This window comes from Nymphaea colorata, chromosome 11 (assembly GCF_008831285.2).
Source record: "Nymphaea colorata isolate Beijing-Zhang1983 chromosome 11, ASM883128v2, whole genome shotgun sequence".
Taxonomy (NCBI): Eukaryota; Viridiplantae; Streptophyta; class Magnoliopsida; order Nymphaeales; family Nymphaeaceae; genus Nymphaea; species Nymphaea colorata.
In genome coordinates this window covers 14,489,908-14,516,762 of record NC_045148.1, presented here as the reverse complement: position 1 = coordinate 14,516,762, position 26,855 = coordinate 14,489,908, and the positions used below count along the sequence as shown (strand labels likewise).

At 39.8% G+C, this 26,855-nt stretch overlaps 3 protein-coding genes across 9 annotated transcripts in view; 2 read left to right on the top strand and 1 right to left on the bottom strand.

Annotated features, from left to right (window-relative positions):
* The window catches only part of LOC116264425 (methylthioribose-1-phosphate isomerase-like), a 68,874-nt gene that overhangs the window by 16,273 nt on the left and 25,746 nt on the right, over positions 1 to 26,855 (bottom strand). Inside the window, exon 1 of one of the 2 annotated variants that reach the window (XM_050080497.1) lies at positions 1,542 to 1,545. The exons of the other annotated variant lie outside the window; for it this stretch is intronic. The gene's annotated coding sequence lies outside the window, so the exon portion shown is untranslated. Of the gene's footprint in view, positions 1 to 1,541; positions 1,546 to 26,855 lie in introns of those variants that run through there. 2 annotated transcript variants of the gene reach the window in all.
* LOC116264828 (protein DEEPER ROOTING 1-like) lies at positions 8,453 to 13,159 on the top strand. Its single transcript, XM_031645240.2, has 5 exons — positions 8,453 to 8,727; positions 9,673 to 9,742; positions 11,469 to 12,052; positions 12,530 to 12,713; positions 12,945 to 13,159. Exons 1-5 carry the CDS (start codon positions 8,722 to 8,724, stop codon positions 12,962 to 12,964), a joined length of 864 nt encoding a protein of 287 aa, XP_031501100.1. The 5' UTR covers positions 8,453 to 8,721; the 3' UTR covers positions 12,965 to 13,159.
* LOC116264793 (sm-like protein LSM1B) lies at positions 15,047 to 19,562 on the top strand. 6 transcript variants are annotated; one of them, XM_031645195.2, is made up of 6 exons: positions 15,047 to 15,216; positions 15,677 to 15,798; positions 17,860 to 17,928; positions 18,008 to 18,123; positions 18,231 to 18,293; positions 19,031 to 19,562. In XM_031645195.2, exons 2-6 carry the CDS (start codon positions 15,738 to 15,740, stop codon positions 19,106 to 19,108), a joined length of 387 nt encoding a protein of 128 aa, XP_031501055.1. In that variant the 5' UTR covers positions 15,047 to 15,216; positions 15,677 to 15,737; the 3' UTR covers positions 19,109 to 19,562. The 6 variants fall into 6 exon arrangements, with proteins under 6 accessions (XP_031501055.1, XP_031501051.1, XP_031501048.1 ...); XM_031645191.2 differs by having other exon boundaries at positions 15,048 to 15,216; positions 15,606 to 15,798; XM_031645188.2 differs by having other exon boundaries at positions 15,048 to 15,216; positions 15,529 to 15,798.

The following is a 26,855-nucleotide window of genomic DNA, read 5'->3' as shown; positions in this document are numbered from 1 at the left end:
AGATGTTTTTTTGACAAGAGGATTCTTAACAGAGTGTCTGTTGGTCCAATCAAGAACAGATTCTGAGACTGTTACCTTAATGCAACTGATGCCAGTTGGACCGACCAATGCCATCTGAGGGAAAGACCCATCGACAGACTTGAGTAGGTCCTGACTTGTCATTGCGGACTCAATTTGGCTCCTCCATAAAAGTTAGTTTTCTTGATTTAGCTGAAGTGAGGCCAAGGTGGTAATCGTTGTCCATTGTATCATTTGAGTAGAGGCTGTGATGATCGCCAGTACTATATGAGAAGTACGGGGTCTGAGACCATGAAAAAGTAAACCAGAGAAAGGAAAAGCTCTATTTTCTTCTCTATGTCCCAAGAGCAGAAAGGCATTATATTTTTAGATTGTTACAGACAAAAGGATTGCTGCTATTAGCAGCCTTAAGAGAAGAATAATGGCAGATTTACAAGAGATAATATCAATCAGGTCTCCGAGACACTTTTACAGATACGATAACAACTTTCCTGTAATAAAAATGGATCCTTAAAATTTCTTTGTGATAATATTCTTTCTTGGCATGATAATGTCCTGCGATTTGTTTGAATCCATATAGGATTGGGCAACTCTACAAGCTGGACATTTATCCACTTCGTCTGCTTGACAACCGGCTCCTTTTGGTGATTTCTCTCTAGATCAGTTTCCTTATGAATGGATAGTTCGGAGTTGGTCCCTTGGTTCACCGAGGTGGCATGACACTAAAGTGTTAGCTAGGTGGCTTACATTCGAGACCCCATGGATGAGTTTATTTTGTTGTAGATGGATATACATGCAACGGAGGGTGATCTAGTAGTATGGCGGATGTGCCTTTGATTTTCATGAATCTAATATTTGAAAGAAAATGAAAATTTAAATTTAGATGTTTTCTATTAATGATTTATTTATTATTTTAATAAACTAAAATTATCAAGATGCTCTAGATGACTTCGAAACAGCATCATGTTCATGAATGGTAAGATATTCATGATGTCAAGTTAAAATCTTAATATTTATTGAAAGTCAATACACCTATCGACATGGTAAATAAGTCTTGTTAAAAGACATCCATGTAGTTGGATCGAGCGTTTGATGCCTACCTGCTAGAAGCGTACTACCAGTGTTTCACGGGTTGGCCAAGAGAAGAAAGACGCGTCAACATAAACACATGATAGAGCACGCAACATTTAATGGTGGCCGAGAACTTGAGATGTGACGCCTATATTGATGTTAATGCCATGGTTTCACATGATCTAACTACGTATTTAAGGGGAAAAGGTTCCGAGTGTTAGTGATAGCTTTGTTACTTAATAAGGTTCATTAGGGGTGGAAACAATATCGACTACTCTTGAGAACATTAAAGAAGTTGCTAAGTTCACTGGTACAAGCTGAATCCTCGTTCAAGGATTCTGCTAGACTGCTAGTGTCCAGAAAACAGTTTGCAACAAGAAAGAGAGGATAATACCATTATTAAATTTGGTGAATGACTCTAAGCCTGCTGGTTTGGGACTTTTTGATCAAAAGAAATGCTGGGAGGTGCTCCTGAATCTATTATCAGGAAATGGCTATGTACAAGACAACTTTTCACTAAATATACTGGCGAAAGTTATATCGTCATACTAAACTTGCCTTATTGAAGTTCTAAATTCTAGATACATGCTTTTGTTATTATGTAAGCAGACAGAAGTGTAAAGTGGACAAAGCTACGTTCTAGGGGTTTCGGTGCAGAGAGTGCAAGGAGATAATTTAAAAGATTCAGCATGTGATGGGAAAATGTTCAGTAACTTTTGAGAGTTGGAATTTCTAGCTGAAGCTAATATTCTTAAGCTGTTCTGTGAAATCTAGAGATTCATCAAAAATCTCTTTCTTCAGTGTGCAGGCAGATTTTATAAGAATTATAAAATTCAGCGACTCGGAATTTCACGAGTTACTAAATCAAAGACCGCCCAATGGAACATATGTTTATTGTTCATATTGGCCGATTTCTGAAGAGCAACTTGGAGCTGAGGTGGAATAAGGAAAATGAATTTGCAACTAGCAAACCGATCCACCTATGTACGTCCAAAAACCAACCTAAAATAATGTGACGCCTTGGACAAGCATTTCAGTCACAAGGAATTCTTCTTAGGAGCATTTCAAAGGAGATGCCGCTGTGGCCGTGCGGGCGTTGACGTGAGCATGCGCGCTGACATTGACAGGTACTATTATCTTTAACATTGCTATGAACTTATGATATCGTCAAATAATGTTGGATTATTTATATGAAGGACTTTTAATATTAAAAATAGAAACTGCTTTTAGTTGTTCTAAAAAGTAAAAACCTGCGTCACGAACGAGATCCATTTCGGATCCAATGACTTGTGGCTTTTGTAAGTAAAGATAAACATCAAGACACGGACACCTTACTAAGTAGACTATAAGAACTGAAATACAGTTCTCGTAATCTTATAATTACGCATATTTATTAGAATCCATTACCTAAGAATGAACACCTAGACAGTTGTTTTTAAAAAAGTAGATATTCTTATAGAACAGAGATAATCTTCTAGGGCTAAAATATATAAATTTAACGCTGTTTATTTGCAAAAGCTACTTCAGCGACTTGTAGTACATGTTCTTGTGTTATCCAGAGTGAATGGATTGTATCCCAAATTTTGTGTCTCAATAGCCCTCGCTTTAAAACTATTTGATTACATGATATGGTTATTTATCAGAAAAATGTGAGATCTTGATAGTTTGTTTAACAAATAACAAGTTCTACATCACATTGTTTAACGTATAAAAAGAGTAAAACAAGGCATCAGAAATAAATGGTTCATAGTTCACCCATACTTGACGTGTTAAAAATGATTAATATTATACTTTAAAATCATGCCAGAGTTTGAATGGTGTGCCAAAATATTTTGTGCCTTGCGGTTCTCACCCATAAAATCATTTCTTTCATTACAAAATCATGGGTTTATTAAAGAAAATATCTGAAACAAGATATAATTAAAAAATATTCTAAATAATCATACCACCAGATTAGTTGAAATCATTGGTTCCTAGCCTGAGATAGATGAGGGTACACTATATAAATATAAACAAAAGAGAGAGAGAGAGAGAGAGAGAGAGAGAGAGAGAGAGAGAATTATTCCGACCAAAGATTGCCTACTGCGTTTTGAATTATGCGTGCGGTTCTGTTTCTCCTTGAAAAAAGACCTTAGGCACAGTAGGGACAAGTTTGAGCGACGGAGCCTACATTATAAGAGAAGGGATGTTCGGTAGATAGGGTAATCGCAGTATATGTAAGGCAAGGGATATTCTGTATATAGAGTAATGCTTAGTATCTACGGTGAACACCTGTCCCTTTCTGCCTCGGAGGGGCAACAGCTCCTCCCAATGGGAATGTATGGTTTTTACAGGGCCATGCGTGGAAGAGGGGGAACATCGAACAAGGGTGTCACATGGGCTCACTTCTTGCAACCCCTTCGGGTGTAGTGCGTCTAGTCTCTCAAGCTTCTCGGTTTTGCCCACACGCCCCTATCCCTCAATCTCTCTTCCTTGGCTGGGAGTTCATTGTGAGTCCCATCTCGAGGCAGAGTGAGAACGAGAGCTTGTTGTCCGCGAGGAAGAAGCAGTAATCTGCGGGCTTCCCCTTGACCCAAGGCTCCACAGATCGGTGGCCTTCACATGCGCATGTGTCCGTACATGTGCATGCACGCACAAACATGTGCAAACACACATGCAAAGAGAGAAAGAGAAAACGTGTGTCGTGTATTGCATAATTGTGGCAAGATGCTTGCGGCCTTTTTGGTTTGGCCCTTTTTTGTGATTAACAAATGCGAGTTAAAAGATAAGCGGCATCAAAGGTCTTTAGGGTGGAGCTTCTCCCGAGGTTTGTCCATCATTAGAGTTTCGGGATTGAGGAGCATGCCATGGCGTTAGACTTGGGGCCGGGTTTTGGTTTGGAGACGAGGCAGACTAAATGAGGTCGATGAGTTTAAGCTTGATTTATTTCTCTAACTAATCATGTTTATATCTGTAAACATATCGTGTTTACGTTGAGATTTAGTATATTTAAATTCTGATCTCTTGAAGATTTGATTCTAAATCTATGAAAGCCACTCCTTTTAGGAGAATGAGCTCCATTTTACACCAATCTGAAAATCAAAACAAGCAGGACGACAAAGTGTACTTACTAAAGAGCACAAGGATCTATATGGTTCAAAGAAAATGCTCTCAAAGTCCATTGTTGAAATGGATTCTTCTTTCATTTGTTTCTTTTGGAACAAGATATGAGTTAACGGCTTCCCTTTCTATGAACCTTTGTTACAATATTATGCACTAATGTGCGTGTCTTTAAAAATTTTCCACACAAACCCTCCAAGTAATATACGCCTTTGTATTCAGGAAACATATACCAAAATCAAGTTCCATACTCTAACAGCTCCTTACATAACGTACAAAATGTAAATGCTTTGAGGAATTGTTAGTAGCTTCCGGGTTTTATGCTGTTGGGTGTCTGCTTGACTCTCGTTGTGTAAGGTTGTTTTCTGGTGCAAGAAATGACTTTAGTCCAAAGTTGGTCATCTATTAGGTTTGACAGGCTTTCACATTCCTTTGCTTGATTTGGTTTGCTGACTAAAAGAGCTAGATTGTGAGAAGTAGGATCGTAATCGAATGCACTTTTGTGAAGGAATACTCGGCTTTGAATGTCGAGCTTCAGGTTTTAAGAGTTGAGCGTGAATCTTATATCACTTATATATAATGACTTTACACAAGATTGGATCACGCATCTAGTCTTTGGTCGAAAACCTATGAACTAACACTCAAGACGGTAATTAGGTCAATGTATATAGGAGTATAATTACTTACATTTTTAAAAAAATTCTCAAGATCTGTGCACATGTGAAAAGCATAACATGCTTGTCTTGTACTGAAGTAAACATGGGGAAACCGCTTGGCTTATATATATATATATATATATATCTTACAAATTTATGTAGAAAAATAGAAAAACTCTTTAGAAAAATGGCAAATTTCTAATTGATCCTTTAATTTAGGAAGTAGAAGAGTTTGCGCTTTAAAGGAATCGAAAAGTTCATGGAGTTTTTCACTTTGCAGATAAATCCATCCTTTTTGTCATTTTAACCCTCCTTGCCGGGTCTGTGCAGTTAACCTTCGTATATTCACCTTTAAAGGGCTCCGAGTCCTGACTTTTCTCATGCAATCTCTTGGCCAGACGTCATGCAACTTTTCAAGATAAAATAATCTTGAGGATAATAAATAGTAACATTATTGTTTTGAAGTTCTATACAACGCCCACATTGTTAGACAATCTCACATGTCTGTCAGACCCTTCAAGCGCAATGTGACGATATAAAATTATGGAATCTATGTATATAGTGTTTGGAATCATGCCCCTGTACTATCTTCCCTGTGTTTTATGCTATATTCTTTATACAGTTGGAAAGATTGAGAAGTTTATCTCATATCTTAAAGTAGGTACATATAAAAATATATAAGATGCCCATATAGAATGGAAATATTTGTGGGGCTTGATCCCTAGATTGTCAAAGTACAATGAACTCGGGCTTAGGGGCCTGTCGGCCTGATATTTGGTCTCATGAGCATCCCCCCGCTTCCCGCCCTCCGCCGGTTCTATCCTGTTGGACTCATTGATCGCGACGGGTTCAGGGTGCAGGTTTTGCAGATTTTGGCTGTTTGAAATCTGATCCGAATCTTAATTATATTGTCTACGTACTTAGCTGATCAAAATTTGGTAGTCTGTTTCCTTGATTGTCCTTTGATGCGAATGAAAAAGTACGTGCTTTTCATGGAGGAAGAAGGATTACTTTTTTGCGGGAAAGGCAGAACCTTTTCTTACTTTTCTGTCTAGATATAAGTTCATGCACGAAAAAGATTATAAACAAGTAGCTATTATTTTCTGTTATAGATTTTTCAGTTGTTCCCTTCACTTTGTTTCGATCCAATTGTCATTTTTAAGCTATTATTTTCTAATTTCACATTGATGAATAGAAATTCTGACAAGATCCGATTAGCACATCCAAATAGTGTCAGGGTCATCTAAGAGCTTGCTTCTTCTCTATTTTGGTTTGATTAAGAGTTACATCCACGTGACAACTTATTTTCAGCGGCATTCTTCATTCCATACAGTGTTGTAAGTACCGAAACAAGCTACCTGTCTGCAGACTGATATGGTGCTGCAACTGATACTAAGATCACTGGTTCAAGTATATCCGAACAATTAAGACACTTGCAGCATTAAACATAACTAAAGTTAAACATGGTCTGAATTTTCTTTCAAGGATTTTCTCAGTTTCCAATTTACTTGTAATGCATTCTACTCTACTGGATCTGATCCTTCTGCAACTCTAGCCACCAGGATCTGCCCGTCACGTGCTCTCCGAATCTGGAAGATAGACGAGACTCGAAATCAAGCCTAAGATGGCATTGAAGTTCTAAAACGTGATTCTAGAGTAGGAAAATCTGATATCGAATCTGGATTTGCTTGTTTTTTTTATCTGGAAACTACAGATGCTGTAACGATACGAAACTACATACGACTTTCGAAGCAGAATCCTCTCTTGTTGGGGGTTTCTACTTTGCTGTCCTCTTGTGTCATGGGCATGCGCACAATGGAGCCAACAGTTAAAACCAACCGGACCCAGCGAGCGGATCTGGAACAGAGATTTTCTTGCTGTGTGGAAGGGTCCACTACTTCGTTTGGTGCTGGGGGTATTGATCTGGATCTCGTCAGAGATGATCCAGCGCAGCTGTTGGATCCAGCGTCTTGGTCAGACATGGTTATGCCTCAGCGTCGGCTGGAACACTGGTGCGGACTGTCCGCACCAGCTGTGCGGCTTTGCGGATGACCACGATGCCCCCCCGTCCATTGGTTGTTGTCAGGACCCCGTGGGCATCATCTTAGGCACCTAAAAATAATTGAGCTGAACAAACATTTTCGTGCTCAGCTTGTGTCTGAACATGAACGAGCTCGTGCACACTTTGAAGGAGCTTTTGTTCAGGATTTGTCTTTTGGGTCCGCTTGAACTCTAGATTCAAGATCCACACCACATTTCATGAGGGTTCTCTTTCCTGCTGCTTTTTCATGTTTGTTTACAGATTTTAGGGCAGTGCAGAGCGGATTTTCTTGCCAATTGGGAGGCGGGATGCAAAAATCAATGGTTAAGCAGAGGGGCGGAATTGAATTGTTTGAAAATGGTATTATATTATCATAAACGACGAAATTTGGGGAAGCCAAAAACTGATTTTGAAAAATGATAAAAGCTGGCTTCCTTCGTATCCACGCTTCCGATACAGTACCGTGAAACAACTTTTCCCCAGTTTTCAGTAGATCCATTCTCGATAGCGGCACGCTGAACGAGAGATCCGGGTCTGAGTCCGACGGATCCGATTTTCGGGTCAGATCTGATCCCACGACCGCGGTAACGCGTGAAGGGCAGGAGCATCATTTCCAGGGAAAGTGGCTACGCGACATATCGATGCCGCCAAGTGTCGGAAAGGAAGGCGATGATTGGGAGGACGAGATTACTAGAAGCTCCAGTCAGTTTTACTAAATTCCATCGGGCTCCCCATTTTCAGATAGGACGAAAATACCCTGTCAAGGATTTTTAATGGCGCCGGTTCTGTAATAATTCGTAGTCAGGTGTCCGATTGGGTCCGTAACATGCCCCGCATTCAGGTCACGGAGTCCTGCGTTTGCTCATTCCTAGAGACGAGGTTCAGTTTGTGAACGCACCCAGGTCCGTTTCAGGCCTAGCCAACCCGTTTTCACAATGCTTGATACGGCTGGAGCTAGAGCTAAATACGTAAATGGAGCTTGATGTAAATCTGGATCTGGATAAGAACTACTTGGGAACGGAGATCGTCGGGCTTATGTTGGACCTCACCCTATCTGAACTTGAACACTTCCAAGGAAAATTGCATCATTTGTTGTACTTATTAGCAGAGAATGAGGCAAGAACAGGCCCCATTTAAGGGCGTGAACTCACGATGTCTTGTCATGAATTTTGTCTATAAGCAGTAAGGTTCATTACTATATGAGGCTGGCTTTATTCTGCAGGTACTTCCAGCTCCAAAGCCCAAATTCATGTCGGGCACAGGCAAGAAACAAGGAACCGCCAAAAGCCAAGGCTTTTCTCTCTTCTCTAGTTGAAGACTTTCAATTCTCGGGCGCCGGCTTCCGGCTGCTCTATACAGAAAAGAAAAGGAGGTCTCCCTATCAAAGGCCATTTTTGGCATTTGGAAGGCCAGCCAAGTGAGATTTGTCGACGTACAACTTCGCTCGGATCTCCACTGCAACAGTACAAAAACTGCATGTACAGTAGAGATAGAGAGAGAGAGTTAAAAATTCCAGCCCAAAAGAAAAGGTTGGCAGGAAAGAGGCTAGAGAGCGGGCGCGTGGGAACTTGCACCAAGCCGGGGAGTGCTGCTGCCTTGTCTAGTCTAATGGATTTCATTACCACCATGCTCCCCTATATATTTCCTGTTCGCTTTCGTACCATCCTTCATTCCATGAACATCTAAAAGAGAAAGAAAGGAAGGAGACTTCTCTTGCTTCTTTCCGAGCAGCGGTTCTCATCATCCTCAACGACTACATTCTCCTCTTTGTTCAAGCAACCATAAGCTGTTATAATTGGTTGATTCAAGCGGTTAATCCTTTCCAAGAAGGCACAAATGCGGGTAAGCAATGCCTCCGCTAATTTCCGTTTTTTGAGCACAGATAACTACAAGGAATTTAATTTTCCCGAATAATTACCTGTTCCTCCTTCATTTTCTACATTGCCGTTGAATTAATATCTAATTGTCTATCTCATATACATATACATGTTTCTCAGAAGAATGGGAGGTGCTATACTCACAATTTTTTTGCTTTTTATTTTCGATTATACAACAGAGTGAGACGTAGCGGTTTCATTTACGATTTAAATTCTGTGGGATATTATATTTAGAAGTATTTTTCTTTTTCAATGAAATGTTTTAAAGTTTGCTCACCGTGGAAGCCATCAGATACTTCATCATATTAGTTTTATGTCTGTCCTTGAGGTGAAGCCCTACCGAATAACATTTCAAATGGTTATCTTTCTCTCCTTGCCGATATTTCAGTTAAAACAGGAGACTGTTCAGAATCAGACCTTAAAACAGTTTAATTCTTTATTTCAAGAAGATGGTACAAATAGTTGGAAAATAATGACTTAGTGGCAACTAATCATTCTACATTGGCTCATATGTCTAATTCGATAAATCGACTGAAAGAGTGAGTTGTGAAATTGAATGGGGTGGCTGTACGGTGATATCATAATTTCTGCTCAGGTTCATGCGGTGATATCATTTCACAACTTGTGAGCCTTCAGTTTCTAAAATTTCTTCCGTTACCTACTTCCGTGTCTTCTATTGGCGACCCAATAATCAATTTCTATTGAACAGATCACTTGGATTTCATTCATGTGGTCAAGTTCGGGGAAGTGTGAAAAAAATTACGAAGTTAAAATGGTCCTCACCCTCCTGTTCTTTGGAAGAACCAATCGCCAAATATATATATATATATATATATATATATATATATGTATATTCTTGGTACATTGGCTTCCACGTGAATGTAACGTCTAACTTTTTTGTTTTTTGCAGATCTTAAATTGGGTGCACCAGAAGCTGAACGCACGGCATACCAGCAAGAAATCGACGCTTCAAGATGCCTGTGAGTCGATATTTGGATTTCTTACCTGGAGATTCTGAAATTTCATTGCATAATTTTCAATAATTGTTTAATTTTAAAATAATCCATTGTTTCTAACGCCATGTAGTTTAAGGGCAATGGCATGCCTCTTGCCCTTGTAATTTATTGAAATGATACAACTTTTTAGATCTTATGAAAGAATCAAGATCTTCATCACGTAGTGCTGGTAAACATAAAAGGGGGAACAAATCAGATGCGTAAAAACAAGAAAAGGATCTTTTTTATTTCTATAAACTAAAAATATAAAGCAGTAAGGAGGAAAATTTCAAGAATGTCGGGGCATGATTTTATTGCAGATCGGTGTTCTTAATTTTTTTGAAAATATTACGCCAGTTTGCTGATATTATCAATTGACTTCAAAGTACTTTTTAATCGACGATATTGGCAAAAAATAATTGAGCTCATATAATTGTCCCTAGTGAGTGTGTGTGGTCGACTACTAGATTGACACATAGAGCTCTGGCAGTATATTGTAATGCTTGTAACAAGGGGTTCATGAGCGCTCACAAGATCTGACATGTATTTTTCAATTGCTCAAGAACAAAAAAATCTGGGGTTCTTTGCGCAGGTTATCACTAAGAAGAAGAGCCATCGTAATGATATAATGTTTAACCCGTACAGATTTCGGGCGACCAGCTTTATACTTATAATTTCTCGTTTTTCATGTTTATTTATACTTAAATATGTCTGGGGACTTTTCTTTCTATGGAAGGAAGTTACTAGGAACAAGCCTCTAGAATCTAACTTCAAAAGCACCAAGACTTAGGATAGTGCTCCTCAGTGAACGATGCGGGGGCATTTTAATGTCGGCCAGGATATGGCCTCGACCTGTGAGTCATTTTGCAATAAATTAACGACGAAATATCATTTTAATTTCACATTTTTAACTAAAAATTTTATAAATATTGATGGAGGCCAATGTTATGCTTTCTAAAAAGATACAGCTGCAATACTAGTATTATGAATATTAATCATTGATGCGTATGAAGTTTTTGCACTTGAAAATCCTCTGGCTTAAAGTTACCATTCATTGTTCGAGCCGAGCTGAAGGTAAGCTCGGGAGAGTCCAGTTTGAGCGACTCGGCTTGTTGAATTTGGATTTGGTGCAGCCGGAGTGCTGCTTGTAATGGTTGGACTGGTTGTCTCATCACTGAACCAAGGTGTGCGACCGGAGTGAGATGAATCAGGTTTTGCTTGCGGATAGAAAACAAAACAATTTTGATCGTGCTTATACTGCATGTGAATTTTATTTACGTTTGTTGACAAGTGAAAAGCTTATTCTTGATGTTTGATTGGGTGCATTTGTCTGTCTTTTCAGGATGAAACTTTGAAAAACAATCAAGCAAGGTGAACATTTACCTGATTAAATGTTCACTTTTGCATCCTTAACAGTGGGTGAAAATTTTTCTCTCAACTTTTTCACCCAGCTTGTTAAGCATAAGTAGGAATGCATACATTATGAAATGTTTTTCTTCTGAAAATTTTGTCCTCCCAATCTGTACCCAGGGAAGATGTCACAATCTGCTTTTTTTTTTTTTTTTTCTCTCTCTAAACCCGCAAGCAAGTGCAGGATTCAGGTGTTCTGCTTCATTTCTAATTCAGAAACAGATTCATGTTTATTTTCTCCTGTCAAACCAAAGAGCCAACAAGTGTTAAGTCTTGCCTTTCAATCCTTTTGCTTGTTCAGGCATCAACAGTCACAAAGCTAGCAAGGATGGTGATTGTGAAACAATTTCTTCTAAGCACGGAGACCTCAAAAATTGGCAACATGGGCTGCTGACGATCGGAACATTTGGGAATTTGGAGAATGATGAACAAAGCATGGAAGACTGTAAACACCATGAAAATCCTTCTTCCCCTCATGATGATCTCACGGAGTTCACTTTGGAAGAGGTGGGGAAGCTTAAACGAGAGCTAACAAAATACTTGGCACTTAAGCACTCTACGCGAGCCCTTGATCAGGATGCGAAATCAAAGGAAGCGGTACCCAAGAACGACTGCCCTCTGAACAAATTTCTGAATTGCCCTTCGACTTTAGAGTTTGACTGGGAGAGCTGCCCGCAAGTTGCTGGTGAGTCAGCTGGAGAAAATGAAGGCCAAGATGATCACAGTATTGTTGCAAGTAAGTCAATGGATGTTAGTAGCAGCAGCACTAGGCTCAGCCGAAGATCATTCTCATTCTTATTGAAGACCATGTTCACATGTCAAGGCGGATCTGGACCAATTCCAAGCCTAAGAGAACCACCAATGCTGCGGTCGAGGATGGAGAAGGTAACCTTTTCATGGTTAGTTCTAGCGTAAATGGTTTCTGGGACCAAAAACCTGAGTCAGTTTCTTTATTGACCTGAAGACAGAGGCCTAACTAATCTGACAACTTGGTTCAAGCTGGTAATTAAACTCATAAAGCTAGAGAATTCTTGTAGATTTATCTCTTTCTGCATTTAATTTGGCTCTTTGACACACCTAGGTGGTTGTCAAGGGGTAATGAACTTGGCCATGACAAACTGTGCTAATGGGAATCAGTTGAGATCTCATGATAGAACCAATTTACCACATTTTGAGAGACTTATATGCATAAAACTTGGAAGGACCAACTTAGTAATTGAGTCATACTCCAGATTGAGTTGCAAAACCTGCATCAAGCTTATACAGTTCACCTTCCAATCGGATTGTGCGAATATATAGTGAACTCAAGCATTTGATTTTCATGTTTGCTTGGACTCACTGGTTGTTCAACTTGTGGTGCAGTTGCTCAAAGTAATCCTTCGTAGTAGGATTGGCCGCCCCAGTTCTACATCATCTGGGAACAAGTTCATCCAGTGCAAATCAGTGTCCGAAATGGATCCAGAAGAAGAAAGAAAATCCCAGGACAGTGAGAAATGTAAAGGGGTCAAGGCAGACTCTGAATGTTGGGTTAAGACAGACTCTGAATGTAAGCCTTTTCTTCTACCATACTCTAGTCATTAAAAGCTTAATGAATAATGAACCAAGCACTAACAAGCCACGAACCAACCAACTTGTGGTCTGAAGTTCTGGGCCAGTTGTATATTAGCTCAGTTCTGAAGTCTGGATTAGCTCATAGATAATGAAGATGGTTAATCCACTTACATAATTTCATGAGGCCCTAACAGTTTAATCGATCTGATTTTTTTTTTTCTGGCAGTTATCGTCTTGGAGATGTAGACGTGGGAAGACTGAAGCAATGCCAGACCTACTTTTCAAGTCTGCTATGGGTCTAATGTCAAATTGTTCGGAGTTCTGGACACTGTTGGAATTCAGAAAGGGAATGCATTGAAGAATGCATTTAGGCTTTTCTCCCAAGTTAAGATCTGTGCAAGTGTATCCTCTCCATGAGTGTATCATCAAGCTGCAATACTGTAATCCCACAGTTTGCATAACTCCATGTAAGAGCACAAGTTTCGAGTAAGCTTTTTAAATGGAAAAAATTAACCAGGACTCTCTCTTCTCTCATAAACACCCACCCCCCCAACACACGCACACACAAAGAAAAACATGCAAAATACGAAAAGTTTTAATAGAATATATATATATATATATATATATAGCAAACCCATGATACGTAACTAATTAGGTTGATTCGAAAATTTTAACTGCAATGATCGTTTGACTAGAATCTCATATTTTATATTAGAAAAGATACTTTATAGGATCTCTAAAATAACTGCTTTTAGGGCTTGAAAGCAGAACTGATCCCTATAAATCTAATTCCAAAGCATTTTGTGCATTGTGCGAACCAATAGAAGAGAAAATGACAGGGCAACTGTGGGATTAAGGAATTGGGTGGTCGAAAAATGGTCGTTGGCACTCCTTTTTTTTTTTTCTTTTTTTTTAAGTATTCATTTAGTTCGAGATGTATCTAGCCACTTGATAACTAACCAGAAGAAACCCTGTAAGATTATTCATTTACCGCGAGATCGTTGACAGTTGGATCCCCTCGCAGCTTGAATTTTTGACGTACTAAAATTCAACCACCAGCAAAAATTTGACCTATGTAGATAAACTAATATAATGAGTTCTTCTCGATTTCTAAGTCCAATCGATTTCAGCGCATACTACCTTTTTTTTGTTTCAGTTCATATCCGAAACCAATGTACTTCTACTTATGAGTAGTTCAGACATGCTTTCAAGTGTATACCAAGATTTGATGATACGTTACCACGATGGTTTGCTTGTGGACATTCATTTATTATTGTTAAATATTGAATGTTTAGGCCTATGCCAAGGAGCCAAGTTAAGAAGGTTAGAACCAGAACAATCATTTCATTACCCGACCCATTTCAGGGCTCGGACCCCTAGTTTGGCGGATCCCAACCCATCCCTAACCAAGACAATCATCTCGTTAATGGCCTATCTTTAAGCAATTGAAGATCCTTCACGATTTTCGATACAAGACTAAACTTTTCAAGTGTTATAATTACCCATTATGAGTGATCCAACTTGTGATTAATACGGTAATTGATAGTGATACTTGTGCTAGTTTTTTATGGGTGACCAAGATGACTGCAAAAAGCTTCATGTCTTTAGCTGGAATGGACTATGTGGTCTGACATCAGGAGGGGTGAGATTATGGACTTGAAGCTTGTATGATTATTTTGGGCCTTAGAACATTTAAGTTTGATTGTCTATGGTGCTCTTATGGTAAGGAAAAGCACCTCAACTGTGATAGCTTATGGACGTGTGGTTGGGTGAAGAAATGCTCATGTTTGTTTTTTCCAATGATCATATGAGTGATCTGGAAGGAAAAGAAAGAGAGATTGGATGCAGACTTATATAAATGAAATGGGCTTGCGGTTCAGATCTGGTATCGGGTAAACATGGAAAAATAATTATGTCGAAATTAAAAGAGAATGTGGTTTCCTAGCAGCCGTGCTCACTGTCAAACTTTGTTTAGAGGTAACGCTTTTAATCAAACAACATGGTGTCTATGTTTAGCGAGTCCGAGAGCTAAACAGGTTGGACTTGGATAAACTTAATAGATAAACAAAATAGATCCGAAGCAGATTGAACACAACTAGGAGATGCCATTACTCGACTCTGATCTGGGTCTTATCAAAATTTCCTTACGCAGGATGAAACTTCGATTCGCTTAGAAGTACACAACAAAGCCCTTTTTTTTTTATAGAGGATTATGGTCCAAAGTTCAAACCTTTTCGGGTTCCATGTAAGATTCAATTTCTCAAACCATGTCGAGATCTACTCTCTACTCGGAGATGGATCTGATCTGGATAATTAACGGGATTTCCTGGTTTCGAATCAACGAGACTGGAGACCCCCGTCTCTCTCTACGACAGACGACAGGGGAGCGTGAAGAGCGGGACTAAATAAATGCAGCGAGAGAGGGAAAAGGGGCTGCCGAGAAGAAAGTCGGAGGAACGTCCCTGACCCACGATTCTTCGGCCCGTGAACCCATCAAGGTCTGTTTCGATCCCCTCTGGCTCGGATCTGGTATACGGCCTCAGATTTATAGTTTTTCTTTCTTGGTGGAAGTTAGGGTTAGGGTTTACAAAGCATGCTATTATCGGTGGCAGGTGAAGTCACGCAACGCGATTCATGTTACCCATCTAAGATGTGATCGTGTTTTTGGTGTTCCCATCTTAGCAAAATCAAGTTTATCATGCCAATAGAGGAGAAAATTTTTGGATGTTCGTTTTCTTGTTCCTAGAAAGATCAGGTGTGATATTTTCTCGTGCACTGAGGAAGATTATGCTTGTGATAGGTCATTGCAGGAAAATTGTGGTTTTGATTGGTGGTTATTTGGGTTTTTGTGGTGTACTGGTGCGTATTCGTTTAATTGCCTAGGCAGATTCTACATTAGGTTTGAGGTGGGTGGTGTATTGTTGAGGAAGGCTGCCGATGCCATTTCTTAGTCTTCAGATTGGTAGGGAAGATAGGGACGGAAGTTTCGAGGAAGGAAGCTCAGAATCGAACAGCAGAGATGTCGTGGGCGAGCGCAGACGAAATATTCCTCTCCACTTCACTCGCTAGCTACCTAGATAGTACGTTCTTTCTCCTCATGTATGCTCTATTTTTTTTTTTTTGGTTAATTTTATATGTTCGTACTCGTGGGCTTAATTTTATTTACGAATGTAGTTCTGTTTTCCGTGTTACTAACGTTATGCAGCATGGTATGGTTAAGATTCGTTTACATTTCTCTTTGTTTAGTTTCTTTGCCCTTGTCTACTTCCAAAGCTTTTTGCTTGGGAGGGAAATGTAAACTCTATGTTCTTTGTTGGAATTGTATTTATTGCTCTATGTCTTTTCATCCTTTCAATTTGGTTGACACCTAATAAAGAAGCATCCAATTCAATTGCCCTAATTCTGAGCTCTTGAGGTCCATTTGAAGTTGGTCGACCTCTTCCTTTTAGTTGCTTTTGAAATTTAAATACTTTTTCAGTTATTTGCAAAGCCTTTGACTTCATGATGCAAAGTAACTTTGATTTGGCTTAAGTTTCTTTGGTATTTGTATTTTCATGTCGTTGGGCAAAGCTTTTCTTGTTTGCTTTTGATACCTTCTTAGGTAGCATTTGGATGACACCCCTAAAAAAAGCTTGGTTTTGAGGAAGCCGGGTTTTGCTTAGACCTGATTTTTACCAGTTTTTAGAACCTGGTTTGTCTGTTTGGTTGACAAGACGAAACCTTGGTTTTTACTTTTTGAAATTTGGATTTTGTTTAAATGTCCAAAATGAGTCATTGCGAAATAAATTATTTGCAATTTACCGATAGAAGAAGCATAATGTACTTCAATCATAATGACACATAAAAGAAAGCAATGTTGGGCGATAGTAAAAGCAACTTAGTGAATTAGCAAACATTATTCAACCAACCAATTAATAAGATAAACAACAAGATCAATTCAGTATGGAAATGTCTTTTCCTGCAAAAGCAAAACAGTCAAGTTTCTATTACTTGAGTTCCTTTTCATCAGATCTCATCTGATCACCCTCCCTGCTTGTGTAGGATTCATTTTTCAATGGGCCCATTCCAGAAACAATCATAAACTAACTTCATTCTTGAACGTACATTTTTCTTTTGAAACCTTTCCCTGAATTAGGATGAGCATCATATTAGATAAGCTCTCTTGACAATATGATGACCTCTTCTTGCACATAGCCAAATCAGACCACCAAAACGTATTGTTTGGTACTTGCCAGTTGCCACAACGTTTGGAGTTTCTGTAAAATTTCTTGGAAATGCTGCTTCATAATTTCCAATGATGCTATCTAGTTTTTTTTTTACTTGGCGCGTGTTTAAGTTTTAAAGTTTAGTGCTAAATTTTTTGCATTTTAGGCTTCAAGCAGATTACTGGGTGATGCATGAGGGAGCTACAAGGGCTAGTCTACTATTTTCTAGTTCTCTAGTCTCTTTTCTTCTATAATGCTATAGATAGGTTTCTATTTCCTTTTCTTGGCAAATTTATCTTATTCCAAAGTTGCAGACTGGATTGGCCACCCATACATTATATTTTATTGGCTCCTGATATGACATTTGTCGTGTGTCCTGTAGCTCCAGCTATCTTTGCTTGTGTGGCTAGAAGTAACTCCTGAGGTGCATATTCTATAGAATGTGTTCTGTTTTCTCCCTTTTGCTTATGCTTGGACGGCAAGCAGATTATATTAAGGTCCTCCATCACCCATCACATAAGTTTTGCAACTAGTTATTTTTATCTTGGGTTTACCTGTCATGCAGGCATATGAGGCATAATTAATGTACTGGAGGATTATCATGATTTGAAACACTATGAGACGTTATCAGAATTCTTTGCTTCCTTTTATATTTCTCCCTCGAGAGAAAGTGACTATTGTAATGGCCACTGATGTTCTGCCATTGCAAACATCTTAGTTTGTGCTTTTAAACTAACTCAGGCATTGCAATATCTGAAAGTGCACTAATTGCTCCGTATGTCTTTTTTTTTTGTCGTTTGCATTCCATATACCATGTTATGGTTATGTTTCAAAGCGATATGATGCTTATTAAGTTTCTTGGTGTTGTTTACTTTCTAGTTAGTGTGAGCTGGTTTACTTTTTGCATTTATACTGAAATGTACCTTCCTGTTTCAGAAAAACTTCTTGTGTTGCTTAGAGATGGGCGCAAGCTACTCGGAGTTCTTCGTTCCTTTGATCAATTTGGTACATGTCTTCCATCTTAGGAACTGCTTCATTGTATTGCCTAACAATTTAGCTAACTATATTTTTTGTTGTCGAGCAGCAAATGTTGTGCTTGAAGGTGCATGTGAGCGTGTAATTGTTGGAGACCTATACTGTGATATTCCTCTTGGTCTTTATGTTATCCGAGGAGAAAATGTCGTTTTGATTGGTGAGCTGGTGCGTATATCAGCATCTGTTATAAAATTTGAATTATTTGGTTTCATTTTCCATATAGGGTCATAAGATGCTCGTTTTACATCCTCATCTCCAATTCTGACTTACAGGACCTTGAAAAAGAGGAACTTCCAGCTCACATGACTCGTGTTTCAGCTTTGGAGATAAAAAGTGTAAGAGCTGCTAATAACATCCACATCCTAAGACTATTCTACAGTTGAAAGGATTTGATAATAGTTTTATCTTGAAGATTTTAGAAATCTTGAGAGGTTTATATTCTCATGTCTCATACCACCAAGTACTTTGGCTCGTGGCTCTTTTAGGTAAGAACGCAAGCCAGCTACAAGGTGGTTAAGAAAATGCTCTACCAGACACTTGGGGCATTTTTTGTGGGCGAGTAGTAATAGATAATATTTTGCTTAAAAGTTTGTGAGTTTAGAAATTGCACCATCTTTAGTGTAGTCGTTCAATGAAGCACATTGATTTTCTCGTCTGCCTCTACTCACAGTCCATTGCTGGAACTTCAGCATATCCCAAGGCCTATATTTAATGAAGCAAAACTCATGGAGTGCTTGAACTTTACTTGGGCTGTTTAAAGTCAATATAGAATTTGATCATGAAGAGCGTGAAGTTACTAGGTCATATGCTTGACACGTTTTTGGTGCTTGCTTGTATGAATTCTTTTGATACTCAACAAATATCATGCTCACACACTTCACAAGCCGGACACATGCATTTTTTGCTTATGCCCAACCAAGCTGACCTGACAGTAGTGTAGCATATTAAAAGAATTGGACGAGTTAAACGAATAATGACTAATAAGCGACTTAAAAAGCCACTGGCTGCTTTGTGGTATCCTTTTCTTTGTGGTGCGTTCGCTACTTCTAACGTTCGTTTTGTCTTCGTACAGGCTCAAAAAGCTGAAAAAGACGCTACAGATCTCAAAGGTTCTATGAGAAAAAGAATGGAATTTCTAGACTTGGACTGAGGATGATAGTTGTTCTACTTGCCTTCCAGTTACGGCGTCACAGCTTGACACGTACTGATGCGTACTGATAATTCCTTGACTGTGCGCAAGAACGTTTCCAGCATTTCCTGACTTTCTCATAACACTATCAAGCCTGGTTGATTTTCCTTTGGCATTTGGTTCAAGAATTTCCTATTTCCACAATAATGGCAAATCAGCTAAATAGCCTAGAAATTCCTTGCTGAAGGGAAGCGTCAAGGGTTTGCACAGGGTGAAGCTTTTCTTGTTCTTTCCCTTTTTAGAGTTTGGTTTACATGTATCTTGCTGGAGCAGGTGATTAGGAAATTCCTTTTCTTTCCATTTTCCACAGTTGTATGCCGGAGGCAGGAATCTGGCTAATTGGGGGGATATCTTTTTTCTATTTCCTTCCCAATTGGCACAGGTAATTTAATTGAAGCTGGTTTTGGTGGATCTAGTGCGACCATTCTGTCCTCTTTCTCTTGCTTCTCTCTTCCCTAATTGCGCCACTAAAACATCTTTCATTAGCACTCGAGGTGTAGAAATCTTTTACCATTATTTTGGTTAATATAAATTTCTCGTACGTGCCATTTATCGCGCGGCGTGGGTGAGAGGGCTCGTTGTCGCAGGCTTATCTCGTTTCACTTAGCGGTCACTTCATTATGGCATGATGTACTTCTTTACGCTGGCTGTGATTGTTTATGCTACGCCAGCCGCATGAGGAGGCCGGTGGTGTTTCACGGTGTCGTTTGCAAGTAGTGTAGATTGGCGACAGGCCCCCTCGGTAAACCCCCTTCATTTCTAGGTTCTGTTTGTGTATATGCGCATGCTTTTAGTTCATGCTTTTTCCATTTTTATTATAGTAAGATTATGAACACATATCAAGCCATCCTATTTATATTTTATTTTGTAGCAGTAAAGAAATAAATCAACATATGATTTTTCAAGCAGCATAAAAGTGTGACTGACAAGACACTTTAGGGGGCGTTTGGTAACAGAAGTGTTCACTAGAATGCAGCGTTTCATGGAATACTGCGTATGCTTAATGGGTCTAGTGGGTGCATCTCTTCTTGATGAACAGAGCATCCAGTGTGGGTGAACAGTAACCCTCACCGGAGAAGAGACCCCACAGTGCATTGTTCATTGCCTCGGTGAAGTGGACTCCATCCCAGATGATAAAGGCTCTGGGGTTTGCGCAGGCCTTGGCCTTCTGGGAGGTCACCATACTGGTCGCACCTGACCCACATGTAGCCGTTATGTCGAAGTTTTGAGGCCCACCAGACCCACAACAGGTGCTTATCGGCTCTTCAAACCCGAATAGCTGGCTGTGCTCGAGGATCCGGCGATGAGCATTGGCGTAGTCGGAGTTTTGAGGCCCACCAGACCCACAACAGGTGCTTATCGGCTCTTCAAACCCGAATAGCTGGCTGTGCTCGAGGATCCGGCGATGAGCATTGGCGTAGTCGGCGAACACAATGACTGTGTCCGGGTTTGCGGCTCGCAAGGCTTGGATCTTGGTCAAAAGAGGGAGTTGTGCTCGTAGGCTCGGGCATTACCGTTCTTCAGGCACCCAAATTGGTCTCTTGCGTAGTTGGGAGCCAAGAACATGGTCAAGGGAAGGCAACCCAACAGAGGTAGCCCTTACTTGGCCCCTTTGCTTAGCAAAGCCTGCAAATGAGACCGTCATGCATCATATATACATATACATAAAAGCACTATTATATACTAGTTAGTAGCTACTGCCCATCATCATTTTTTTTAGATTGAAATAGTATTTGGGTGAGCACAAAGAAACCCACTGTTAGAATGGAAGTGTTAAACCCACTGTTAGAATGGAAGACAACACTGAGTGTAGAGCGGCTTTCAGACTTAGGTGATCCTATAATACACCTTTCAATTTAAATGTCCCACATGCCATTATTAATGATATAGAAGAATGGTACTCATCAGAACATGAAAATTAAACTGACAAGGCATGGTCAACATACCATTCTGACCAACCAATTAGAAAAGTAAGTGGGACCCACAACATTTTTCTTGGTATAAATTTCCAACATATGTTTTTCCAAGCATATGTTGAATTATTCTCCAGTGGATAGCACCGCTTAAGTAAAGAGTAACATTTAACTTCCTTATTTTCTCCTCTAAATGTAGGCGGCCTTATCCATTCATGAGGTGTCCATGAATTTGGTGGGTGGAGCGCAGTGTTCATGTGGTGATCGAGACTTTCCAAAAATTTTAAATCGAAGAATGTTTTCCAAGTCATTCTCACATTTTGAACACTAAATTGCACCATTCGTCGGCAAAGTTTGAAACCTTTTTCAAAAGAAATTGATGGGATTTTTTACTTGGTCGCCACGGGAAGTATAACACTCAATCAAGACTTAGTAATTGTTTCTGCAACCACACATGAAATTTCTCATATTTTATCTCTAATGCGGCTGCAGAGGCACATGTGGGCTTGAGAGGGCAAGTGCCCACACAAGCCCATCTAAATCGCCTGCTTATATAATCAAAGTATGAGCGCTCCTTAACAAGAAATTTTCAGCTTGGCTATCACTATAACGAGGGAGAGGGAGATGATAATGGCGTACCTGGAGAAAGTCGGCGGTGTTCTTAATCGCGAGGGTTCTGATGGTGGTGTAGGGGACTGAGGAGTAGTAGGAGTAAGCATAGTCATTAGCGCCGATCTCACCAACCCAGAAGAGTGCACTACCCACATCAACGGCCCTGCCTCCACTGCTCTCCAGGAAGCTGGAGAACCAGTGCAGCTGGGTCTGAAGAGAGGTGTTGGTGAGATCAACGGTGACGTTGTTCTTCACATAGAACTCGTAGTCGAGGGCCGTGGATCCGGCACAGGCGAAGTTGGCGCCGTTCTCGCGGTCGAGCTCCTTGCTTTGGAGGTAGGGCAGCAGCAGGGGGTGGCCGAGCGCCTGGGCCAGGAAGTCGACCACCAGGCGGCCGTCGGAGTAGCGGTTGGTCGGCCTGTGGAAGAAGGTCTCGCCGTAGGGCAGGTTAGACACGGACTGGAAGGCGCTGGGGCCTGTCATGGAGTCGGTGTTGCCTGTGTCTGTGTAGGAGTCACCGAAGGCAAAGATCTTGGAGAAGCACCCTCTTGGTAAGGCTGGTGCTGCTGCCAACGGCGTTAATTTATTATGGCGGAAAGCCCAACAACACCATCACAATGAGCAGAAAAAGTGGACAGACAGCGCACCTTCTAGAGTTCGCCATGGCTCTCTCCTCTGTCTCGCTCGTCCCGTGGTCTTAGAGTTCAGTATGTCTGTCCCATTAATATGGAGGATCTCTGGAGGAAGCCGGCGGGAGCATTTATGGATGGAGTGGGAAAAGCCGGTGAGGCCGTTGAAGGATATATCCCTCAATGGAATGAGGTGACGACACTTGGGATGTGGTAGATGGATCTTTTAATGCATACCATTGTAGCGATTAGCTTCAAATATATGTAATTTGTTTTTCTTGAAAGAAAGGCCAAAGTGGCCGGAAGGCGACGGACGATCTGAATCTGAATCGACAAATTTGATTTCATATAAAGGACTCCTGGGATCACCTGGTCATGACTGATCCGAAGTTGGGAGTTGTATTCTTTTTTAAAGGCGTCATAAATCTACCAGTTTCCAAACATTGGTGATATATTTTAGATATATAAGACTATAGTTTTTATATATGTGCAGTTTGTATTTCTTTTGCATGTGCCCGGAAAGGAGAGCTGAACGCATGTATGAACTGTGCAGAAGAAAAGTAGAACAAAACTGTGCTGTATCTGAAAAGCAGAATCGATACATATCATAACGTCGTATTCATCAACAAACTGACGACGCCATTATAGACATTGACACGGTAACGATGACCAAACTTATATTTTTGTCTTGTCAATGTACAAATTAATCAAAGTGCACGAACAACTTATTTGAGAAGCTTAATTAAGAAAGTCACGAAATAAGAAATTGGTAGTCAAATCAATTGGTGGCAAACAGATTCCATTCGGTGGCCAATAGAAAAACGCTAAAATGAATTTTTTATTTAATTATTTTTTATATTTTTTCAATTTTTTCTCAAAAAATGCTTTTCTTAATTTTTTTTTGCCGATTCACATCTCATTCAAGTGTCTGTGATTTGAGTCGATTGATTCACGGAATCGGCAACGGTTCAGTTCAAGAATTGATTTTAATTCATGAGTGGACTGGGTCGTACCTAGTGTCTAGTTGGTGGACCTTTAGAGGCCACTTAATGGGCCTGCTCCTTTCCTTGAAAACTTCAAGCCAATTTCAACCACCAACTTAATTTCGGGTTAGTGGAGTTTGATCCACTCCATCAAAAAGGCCAAAGTCTCCACCCAACTCTTTATCTTTCAAGGATTGCTTTGGTGCCTAGAAGTTCCGCTTCCACCATGCTTCAACTTGCACGTTGGTCGTTTGCAGTAAGTTGTCACTTTCAAAATGGTGACTAATAGTTTGCCAGCTCCTACCCGATCCCATTCATTCTACCAACCCTTTTCAAGATCAACTTCCAACTTTAATTAAGAGCACAAAACTCTGAAAAAGCTAAGGTTGTAGAATGACAACACTAAGACTTAATTCAGAGTCTTAATCATCTTAATCTATGTCAGCAAGTATTCACTTTTCTCATACAAGTCTATACATTGGCTCGTTGGATCTGGTTGGAGTAGTCGCCTCAGTGCCTCACAGTTATGACCTCATTATTTTTCTTGAATCTCATTGTAGAATGGCTCGTTTTTTGCTTTTGCATCGCAACTGATCTCCTTGCCGATACAAATCTTACTCCACTGTCTACGTGAAAGCCATTGGCTTATCAAAATTAGGCCTAAACATGAACCGAGTCGAGTTCAAGTTCAGAGTCACGATCGAGCTAAGCTTTGCAAAGTTAGCTCAAAATCAATTCAGTCGATCGTGTCAGAGCTATTGCTACCAGTGCAAGGAGGAATAATCTCATTTGAAACAAAATATAAAATGACAAAAAAGAAAAGGTCTTGAAAACTTCAACGGGCTTCAGATTGCTGAAATTTGATATCCTTCAATCGAGGGTTTGAGAATCGCTAGTCGAATTTAATCGAATTGAGTTCGTGTAAACTTATAACTCGAGTTTTGAATGAGGCTCGAGCTATCTTTTCACACGCCTGATTAATCCGATTCTTGCTGAAATCATCTATAATATGATACAGACAAACTTTACATGCCTTTGAAGCTGGTCTGCCACTTGCACAGATGATGAAAATTTAATGGACCCCATGATGCTGGAATAATAAGACCCAGTGACTTGGGTCTGAGACAGGAGAATGTGGGGTTTGGTTGGGTTAGGTAGACTCCCCTTAGCAGTCAGTCACATGGGGCAGCTCATTGTATTAAAGGAATTCTACTACCGAGGCGCTGCTGCAGACAGTAAAGACTCGTCTGTTGTGATCTCCTCAGTTTCTTCCCATGTTTGGGAGAACCAGTTGCTAAAATTCATTTGTTTTGAACAGAACTTCTTAGTTTTTCTCATAATAACAACAAGATGCCATATGAGAGCACGGACCTGTGGTTTCATAATGGAAACTGCAATGCCAACTTTGTTTGAACATGTTCACAGTTCATAATGTCGCGCATTGAAGCCCAAGGCAATTTAGGGACTCCAGATGAGAGTACAGATATGGCTTTGCTGATATTAATGAATATTTAATAACTTTTACCTAACAGATTTACATTTTTGGTAGTTTGTAGATAAGAAGGACGATGGGGGGTTAAAAGAACTGCCAATGGAAGTGGAGATGCATAAATTTCAATTGCTTCTTTTAGAAAAAGGGCATCAACGAATCCACTTTCTTCTGCTTTTCCATCGTCGTTTGTCTCCAATATTTCAAGTTTGCTTCTCCAACCAGCCAACTATACAGTCATAATGGTGCTTCGAATATCTCATTGCCTGAAGAAAATACTTTTTCTGCTGTGAAGAATACTGGAGTGGGCAAGTGTTATTCTGGGCATACATGCTTGATTCCCTTCGGTGAAGAATTCTTGTCTCTTATAAGGTCAGAAGTTTCAGTCCAAAAGATGGCCACCATGAAAGAAAGGATAGAAAAGAATAAACAAAACAAACAAGTAAACATTCAGATCTTATTAACAGCAGTATGCTAATCTTTCCCCTTATGATACCATTGGACAATTCCTCAATGGAAGTAGCATAGCATATGAACGGCAAGGCAAGTAAAATCTCTTAAGAATCGTCCACGGACCAGACTCTCCTGGCCTTCTGCACAGGATTTGAACCAATGCCTGCATCGGCCATTGCTGGCTCTGACCAGGATGTAAAGTTACATAGATTTCTTACAGTATCACCATATTGGTCACGCCATATCTACTCATGACTGGCAAATCATTATGAAACACCTTATTTCGAAAAACCCAATTGCTCCAAACGATCAGAACGAAAGTTTAATGCCGGAAATTCTGAATTCACAGATATTCAAACTTCTTAAAACACCACCGAACGTTCTTCAACAGATGAAGCGCAGAGCCGCAGACATCCTTCTTACACAGAGCTAGGAGGACCAGCCGGATTCTACAACAGCAACAACTTTGGAGCATTTGAAAGCTAGAAGTGGTTTCTCTTCATATAGTAAACTTCCCATAAAAGGGTTAGAACCCATTAACCATAGCCATTCAGACCTGCGGATTGTAGGCAGATTCCATTAAAGGTCAAAAGCTTCGGATGGATGTTCATACAAGAGAAGCTGCAGACGGCGTCAGCAGTAATATCTCCGGAATTTCAAAGCCTTTTTTTTTTCTCTTATTGCATAGTCATAAAATGAGGTCCACTCTCTAAACCCGCCTAACCCTTTTGACTTCTAACTTTTGGGCATCTGTGTACATGTTCAATCCTGAGAATATAATATTGTCCATTCTTGGCCGAGAATACATCTGATCCATTCAACATCCTTACAACAGTTAAGCTTCTTTCTAGGGATGTTGATGTGTTTTGTCTATTTGATTGTCAGCTTGAATTTGGATTTGGTGATGAAATGGAATTCGACTAATAATTTGAATGTAGATTCTGTATAGAATCTGCATTTGAACTTGAATTAAATCCAAACATTGCTGAATTCTGAAACTTATCATAAGTAAAATGGATGGAATGCTAGTAGGATCCAGGTTAAGCAAAATAATTTGGAGTCCAAAGTGGGATAAGTCGGGCTCAATCAGTCCCGAATCTCACCTGAGTCCAACCTGCTTGTTCCCCATTTCTCTGTCTTTTTGGGAGTTGTGCTATTTCCAGAATCCAGATGATTGTTTATTGTGAAGAGAAAGGGGACTTGTATCTTCTTCCAAAATTTTCCAAACCAACGTAAATGGGGAAAATGGTAGCATTTACTATTTGCTCGCAATCAAATCTAATTTATTATCGGAAAGGACAACACAAGCGAGCTTGCAAGGCGGCTCGTGCAAAAAAGGGTCTGGTTTCAAATCCCCGTGGTTGCTGTACACTATTTTTACGAAGTACAAACTATGCTAGGTGTTTGATGACCTGGAAATATGGAATTGGAAATATATTTCTGGAAATATATTTCCTGAAAAAATGGAATGAGAAAAATCTTTCTGATTCTCATTTTGGTGTGTGTGTGATGGAAATATATTTCTGTGTTTGATGATAAAGAAACATATTTCCAGAAATATATTTCTTAGTTTGATATAAGAAACATATTTCTAGATTTTATAGAAAGAGAAAGATTGATGTATCACAT

What these genes read in the sequence shown, in the direction of transcription:
- LOC116264828 (XM_031645240.2), top strand. An exon ending in ATCGACGCTTCAAGATGCCT is followed by an intron (nt 9,743 to 11,468) that starts GTGAGTCGATAT and finishes TTGCTTGTTCAG; the next exon opens with GCATCAACAGTCACAAAGCT. An exon ending in GGTTAAGACAGACTCTGAAT is followed by an intron (nt 12,714 to 12,944) that starts GTAAGCCTTTTC and finishes TTTTTCTGGCAG; the next exon opens with TTATCGTCTTGGAGATGTAG.
- LOC116264793 (XM_031645195.2), top strand. Translation starts at nt 15,738, where the DNA reads ATGTCGTGGGCGAGCGCAGACGAAATATTCCTCTCCACTTCACTCGCT. An exon ending in TCGTTCCTTTGATCAATTTG is followed by an intron (nt 17,929 to 18,007) that starts GTACATGTCTTC and finishes GTTGTCGAGCAG; the next exon opens with CAAATGTTGTGCTTGAAGGT. An exon ending in CAGCTTTGGAGATAAAAAGT is followed by an intron (nt 18,294 to 19,030) that starts GTAAGAGCTGCT and finishes GTCTTCGTACAG; the next exon opens with GCTCAAAAAGCTGAAAAAGA.